General features: G+C 37.6%; 1 protein-coding gene across 1 annotated transcript in view; it reads left to right on the top strand.

Annotated features, from left to right (window-relative positions):
- LOC107656545 (ethanolaminephosphotransferase 1-like) overlaps window positions 1-4251 on the top strand; it is a 12782-nt gene extending 8531 nt beyond the window's left edge. The window contains exons 6-10 of the mRNA XM_016444428.1: window positions 326-434; window positions 568-616; window positions 757-937; window positions 1075-1257; window positions 1988-4251. Of these exons, the coding sequence (XP_016299914.1) occupies window positions 326-434; window positions 568-616; window positions 757-937; window positions 1075-1257; window positions 1988-2053 (588 nt within the window). The 3' untranslated portion in view covers window positions 2054-4251. The remainder of the gene's footprint in view (window positions 1-325; window positions 435-567; window positions 617-756; window positions 938-1074; window positions 1258-1987) is intronic.
- Window positions 4252-7650: the final 3399 nt, after the last annotated feature.

The raw sequence follows: 7650 nt of genomic DNA, 5'->3' as shown, positions 1-7650 counted from the left end.
TAGTTTTTCCAGAAAGTTAGTTATTTTGAAATAGAAATCTTTTGTGACATTATAAAAGTTTTTATTTTCATTTTGTAAACAATGTAATGAAAACTTGCTGAATAAAATCGTTAATTTTAAGTATTAAGTAAAAAAAAAAGAAATCATACTGACCCCAAACTTTTGAGCAGTGGTGTATTTTAAAATATGAAATAAAAAAATTCTTGAAGGTAGAATTTAGTTTCTGTACGTCACACACAGCACATGGAAACTTTAGTGATACTTGAATGGAAATAAATGTTACAGTTTGTATTAATTAATGTCTTTGTTTCCATCTCTATACCAGACTATCTCTGTCGTGTACATAGTAACAGCGGTGGTTGGTGTGGAAACATGGTACAAACCTGTTATTGGGAATGTTCATTACAGAAATCTCTTCACTGTTATGATTGTTGGTGAGTGAACTCTGCCCTGTCATTGGCAGTTAATACTTAGTTAATACTTCAAATGCTGCGTTTTCATTCGCTTTTAGGCCAAACTTGCAAATTAAAGGATGATCTGATTTCCTCATTCATTTTTTTTAAACAGGTTGTTTATTTGTTGTAACACTGCCAATGAGCCTCTACAATGTCTTTAAGTAAGTTTCATTCCAGGCCTCTTGTGCCTTGGACTACATAAAAATGACTCGTACTGTGTAGCTTACTGATTCTCTATTAAATATTGTATGATTTGGAACAGGGATATTTGTTCTCACTCTTTCTCTCTGTATTATTATAGGGTGTACCGTAATAACACCCTGAAGCACAGTTCGGTGTATGAGGCCTTGTTGCCGTTTTTCTCTCCCGTCCTCCTGTTTGTGCTGTCTACACTGTGGATCAGTCTCTCTCCTACAGACATCATCGAGAAGCAACCCAGAATCTTTTATCTCATGGTGGGAACAGCCTTCTCCAATGTTACTGTGAGTGTACTCAGTCCTCTAGCTCTCTGCTGTAGATAAACAAGTTGTGCAGCCATGACAATGGATGTCTTTCAGTTCCATTTGAAACATCTTGTCAGATGTCTGCTCCTGACATGTTCTCTCTCTCTCTCTCTCAGTGCAAGCTCATTGTATGCCAGATGAGTAATACTCGATGCAAGCCACTGAGTTTGTTGTTGTTGCCGATGACAGCTGTGGTGTTGCTAGTGATATCTGGGACTTTGCAGAATGGTGAAATTATCGTCCTTTACATATGGACCGCCGTAGTCATCCTCACTCACATACACTATGGAGTATCAGTTGTGAGTAAAGACACACAGACTGCTCATTCGTTCATTAGTCATGAAGAATCTTTTAATTTACCTTAAGATGGTTATATATTAAACTAATAATAATAATAATAATAATTGTATGTGTATATATGTATATGTGTGTGTGTATATGTATATGTGTGTGTTTATTTGTATATATATATATTCAGTTCCATTTGAAACATCTTGTCAGATGTCTGCTCCTGACATGTTCTCTCTCTCTCTCTCTCAGTGCAAGCTCATTGTATGCCAGATGAGTAATACTCGATGCAAGCCACTGAGTTTGTTGTTGTTGCCGATGACAGCTGTGGTGTTGCTAGTGATATCTGGGACTTTGCAGAATGGTGAAATTATCGTCCTTTACATATGGACCGCCGTAGTCATCCTCACTCACATACACTATGGAGTATCAGTTGTGAGTAAAGACACACAGACTGCTCATTCGTTCATTAGTCATGAAGAATCTTTTAATTTACCTTAAGATGGTTATATATTAAACTAATAATAATAATAATAATAATTGTATGTGTATATATGTATATGTGTGTGTGTATATGTATATATATATATTATATATAACTATTTATTCAAACTATCCTTTATTCAACTTTTTTATATATTATATAATAAATATGATGTAATTATCTTTTGCAACGGTCATGTTTTTATGCACAAGCACACTTAAATATTTCTCATTATGGTCTTCTGTCTCCCTGTGCAGGTGAAGCAGCTGAGTGATCATTTTAACATATACGCTTTCTCACTAAAGAAACCCAATTCGGACTGACAAGACGAGGAGAAAATCGTCCTGAAGGCTGCTGAGGTTTAAGCAATCTCAGCATGTTCTTCAGCTAGCCGACTCTCACCAATCACCAAGGAGACACAGCTAACAACAGGAAACCAAATTGTACTGACTAAATGCGCCGCCTTATTCTGAGGATGCTGCTCAATCAACAAATGAATGGAGCTGCATCACAGGGTCCACTGATCCCTGAGGCAGAGCTGTGCCGTGGGGCTCACAGATCCCCGAGGCAGAGCTGCACCACAAGGCCCACTGTGCCCAGAGGTGAAGCCGCACCATAGGACATATTGGGCTCAGACACACAGTTACACCATGGGACTCAATAGCTCAGAAAAACAGGACCCATTGAGCCCAGGACCTACAGTGCCTCGACTTGCAGCTGTGTAACAGAGCCCATTCCTCCCAGAAAGAGCTGTATTGTGTTACTCGCTCCGAGCCGAGACAGTTTGGTTGTCTGGTATCCGTGAAGCTGGGGATTTTGCTTGTTTCCTAAGGAAATGTGCGTTTCAGCTGAGATACTAGGAGCCTTGAACGGTTAATCTCACTTACACGCTCTCAGATGAGTCACGCGCAAACCACTTGATAATGAATACACACGTATGATGTGATGAATGTCTTCAGCTTATTCGATTTGAAGATTTTATTTACATTTAATTTTGGCCTCAATTGCTCAATTTGGGGATTTTGTTTTTCAATAAGAGGCATTATTTAATTGTTTCTATAATGGACAGTATAAGCCGACTGAAAACGGTCTAATTTTCAGTTAATATGAAACTTATTTATATGTATGAGGGAACAGGGATGTTAGATGCTTATTTAAATCTATGGTGCTTTTGCTGATCTCTACAATTATACAAAATTGTAATAATGACATAAGACAAATTTAAACAACCACAAATCTATAGTATTACACAGTATTTATCACAGCTCAAACCACAACCTCATCTGGCCAATTGAATTGGTATAACTCCTGCAACTGGGATATTTGTTTGTTTTTGTTTCCTTTTTACATTGGTGATGGTGTGGCCGCGTGCCGATTTTCAGTTTCTTCCGGTTCTCTTTTTGTTTGCTTAACTAGTCGGCTTTTATTGAGTTTATTTGTGCTTGAATGAAGAGTGCGCCTCAAACCCTGACCAGGAGAGGGTGCACTTGGAGTGAGCGAGTCAAACCTCGCTCCGTCTATAAACACGATAAAAGCACTAGTCTGTGTGCCATCAACATGTCCGTTAAACCTGCAGACTGCAGGTGTCATGGCCTGCATCAAGCTCATTCCAGCATTTAGTCTGTTTTTTTTGTTATTTTGTTTCGTTTATGTATCTTACTTTCTGTTTGGTGGACTGAGGGCTTATATACCGGTAATAGGATTTATTTTTATTTATTTTTTACTTTCACTGGTGGTCTGAAGTGTGTTGTGTGAGTTGAATGTATGTGTAAATATATGGATGAGTGAGTGTGTGTATGCGCATATGTACTGTATGTATATATCTGTGTATGTTTTACACTTGTACACTCACTCTGGAACCTCATACCTCCATATATCCTGTTTCTCTGAGATGAGACCAGATCGATTGATGTTTAAACATGTACAGTCTATTCATGTTGTTATAACATAGTATTGTTGTTCATCTTTTATTATTTTATCTTCATAATATAATGGGATGTGTATTTTTTTTTTATCCTCCAAATACCTTCTGTTTCACATGAATTGAGAAATGACATGGATAAAGAACTTACATACTTTAACTGCTATATCCTAAGTAAAGTCATTCTTTGTTATGTCAGTATCTAATTATTGTCCAGGAATATATTTGTTAAAGAATGTGTGATGACACTCATTTCTAAGGGCACTCCTGCAAAATTTAGATCAGAAAGCTTTTAGCCAGCAGATGGCGCTTTTTTCTCTTTTTATGCAGTAGAACGTCATATTTTTGTATAGAGTGATGGTAGTGCCTCAGGGTCAAATTCACTTCGCAAATCGGCACATTTTAAGTTTTTTAGTGCACAGAATATCAGAGGAGGCTGCTGTCAGTGTGGCTGCTTGATGTGTTTTGTTTGTGTCACTATTATCATCCTTTTTAAACTAAACATCCCTCTTAAATGTGACTGTTTTGGTTGCAGGAGGACTCTTATCAAGTGCTGTATAACTGCATTTGTGTGATGCTTTGAAGAACAAGCAAATGTAACTTTTTTTTTTTCTTAATCTAAAGTGGGGTGAAACCTCTCAAACCTCTGCATATTGTAAAACAAAATCCAGCCATGTAACATTATCTTGTTGTGCTGCCCCATTAAATGTAAGTGTATCCACAGTATCATTTTGTCCTATTGCAGATTTTGACACCCCAGTCCCAGGACAGGCAGGATTTCACTTAGAGGCTCAGTACATCATCTGTGTTTCAGGTACTGAATAGTGCACCACCAATGTTTTGTTTCATGGAATTAACCCTTATTGTGAAAGATAATACCATTGCATTGCACATTTTGGTAATTTTTCTTTAATGCACATATATATATATTTTGTCCTATTGCAGATTTTGACACCCCAGTCCCAGGACAGGCAGGATTTCACTTAGAGGCTCAGTACATCATCTGTGTTTCAGGTACTGAATAGTGCACCACCAATGTTTTGTTTCATGGAATTAACCCTTATTGTGAAAGATAATACCATTGCATTGCACATTTTGGTAATTTTTCTTTAATGCACATATATATATATATATATATTTTTTTTTAATGTAAAAATTTGTATCCCAATAGAGGACATGCGAAATGTGAAAGCGAGTTTTGAGAGAACCAAGTAGACATTGTGCCCTTTCGCCTCATTCAGGAGTTCCCCAACTTTTTTGTCAGCCAAACCCCTTAGACTTAAAATATTTATTTGAAGGCTCAGTAATTTAACAATCTTGCATTAACTTATGTTGGTTAATGACAACATAAAACATTTAGTGTTTTTAAGCAAATGTTTTTTCAACATTTACAAAATTAAAATTTTTACATTAAATTTACATTATTTGCAAAAATGTTTTGTTATATTGCCATTTGAACTGTGATATGATTAACTTTCATAGATGGATTTTAAAGTGGACTCAAACCTCAATTTAGTTGTGATAGTGTCTCAGTCCACATTATTCACACTTGTGTTTTTAGGAACCAAACAATTAACAATAATAGTTAACATTTTTATTAACAGTAATGTATTTCTGTCTTCAGTGTTTTATAATTAGTTTAAATTGCAATACTGTAAATAAAAAAAAATGATACTATTACAATGTTTTATTTTACACACATTCATGTCTTAAGTTCTTTCAAACCTTCAAACTCTTGAGCTTTTAATATTTCACATTCCAGCTTTTTATTTCAGCAGAATACTGGTGAAATGCTGTAAACCTCTATCTAAAAATGTTGGAAATTATGTGTACATTGTGCTTCCAAATGCACGTTAAGCTCAGCACATGCAGAGATGAAGTTTGCTTCATTTACTGTGAACTCAGCTGCTCTGAGAGACACTGAAAACATCACGAGCTGCTGGATTATACAATAGCCTATAACAGTTGTGAAATTTTGCAAGTATATGTGTGCTTTGACTTTTGAAAAGAAAAGAAAAGGATATGGCATGTGGCCAAGTATGGTGTCCGACTCTTAACCATTAGGCCATGACTGCCCCCCCAGCAATCTAGGTAAAATTTGTATATATTATATCTGATTAGCTCTTTGATGTTCTGTGAAGTTTCATGATCCTAAAATATTTACATTTATGCATTTAGTAGAAGCTAGATTCATAACTGTAAATGTAAATTTACGTTTAGTCGAATGATTCTGGAATGTATTTACACCACATGTAAATAATTTGGACTAGTTCACTTGTGTGTATAATATAAATACACGCACAGATAGATGGATAGATCTACATTTGTTACAAAAGTGTTGGCAGTAAGCATTGATCTTGTAGTTTGACTTTAGTGAGCTGTGACATTCCACGTGTATTTTATCCGCCAAAAAGTGTTGGTGTGATGCAGTCCAGAGTGACAGTTTTTATCATGCTTTGTTTTAAACCATATTTAGTAACTATATGTATTATTGAATTGCTTTAACACCCGTGTTGCAGTGTTGTTATCAGTCGGGATAGTCCTGGTCCTTAACTGACAGTTAATGGGAGGTTGCGTGAATTAAACGACGACAGCGTCAGTGTAATGTTCCTGGAGCGCAGTTCGTTTTGTGCGAGGCTGACCCGGTGCCTCGAGCCGGGACCGGGAGAGCGCGCTCAATAATGCATGTACGTCATTAGAAACCGGAGAAGGCCGGTGTATAGCCGTTATTTCCTGGGAAACGCGAGTCAGGGCGAGGTGCTGACTGTCCAGCCTCTGACGCACCTCAAGTTACACAGAAATCTTTGAACTCGAAGACGTGTTTCCCGCCTCGTACGCTAATGCATGTAGTTTTGCAAAGTTTTACCTGGGTTACTGTTAGCCTGTGGTGGCACTTCTGCTTCACCCAGAAGCCCCGGCACTCAACTTTTATTCAACCCGGGATTAACGGCGCGTACATCAGTGACGATAAACTCCAGGTACGGTTTAAACGCCGCGCGACCCTTCAGTTTACCAAAGCACCACGTGGGCCTTTAAAATTCTCGCGCTATTTGATCGCGCCGGTGTTTGCTAAACAAGATATGCTGGTTTAACAGTTACTTCATGCCTGTAAACCCTCCCGTTTTTCCCGAGATTCTCCCGTATATTACCATTCTATCCCGCTATCATCCCGTTTAAATATTTTCCCGTATTTTTAATCTTTCTATAAAAAAATCCCACTGGGCGTAGGCTATTTACATTCGCTTCCGGTAAAACGCCCATAATTTGTATGGGCCAAACCATAGACATATAAATACCTAGACTCCTCATTGGCCGCTCGACCGCACGTCAATCGTTGACGTATCGCAGCAACGGCTCAAAGTGGCCAATGAGGCGTCTAGGTATTTATATGTCTATGTCCAAACCTCATTATATGAATAATCACGGCAACAAATTTCAAGGTTATCCAGTTGCCAGATCTTGTATGAAACGCATCTTTCTCACGCGATCCCGACGCATACAAATTTCAACCCATTTGTCCCCTCAACTTGGCAACCTACAGCCCAGTGATGCTATTGATATCTGAGCAGGGAGTACCACGGGAAGGAAACAATGATCACTGGTAGAAATGGGAGAAGGTGGTGCTCCAGTGAAAAAAAAAAATATATATATACATGTAAATGTATATTTACATGTATAATGAGATATAGCTTACACTTCAAAAAGGCTATTTAAATGATTAAGCGCTGCAAGTTTCTAAGTCAGGTGCTGCTTTGTTTACTGCAGTTACCGGGGAAATGGCTGTATTCCTGGCGAAAAATGCCACTTGCTGGCATAGAATGAATTTGCATTTTAGACCAAAGCCAAAAACGACCCTTATTTTTACGCAGAAAACACGCAGTTGTAAATGTGAACCGGTGTTCACCTACCCAAATGTTGACAGGTATGAGTTACTTATCAAATTAGACATTCATTGACGCATTTAATTCTAGATTATTATACATTTTGTCTCACAGAATT

The sequence above is a fragment of the Sinocyclocheilus anshuiensis genome, unplaced genomic scaffold (assembly GCF_001515605.1).
Source record: "Sinocyclocheilus anshuiensis isolate Anshui unplaced genomic scaffold, SAMN03320099.WGS_v1.1 scaffold1639, whole genome shotgun sequence".
NCBI classification, from domain to species: Eukaryota; Metazoa; Chordata; class Actinopteri; order Cypriniformes; family Cyprinidae; genus Sinocyclocheilus; species Sinocyclocheilus anshuiensis.
The sequence above is the reverse complement of the archived record's forward strand: the minus strand, read 5'-3'. Positions and strand labels throughout refer to the sequence as shown.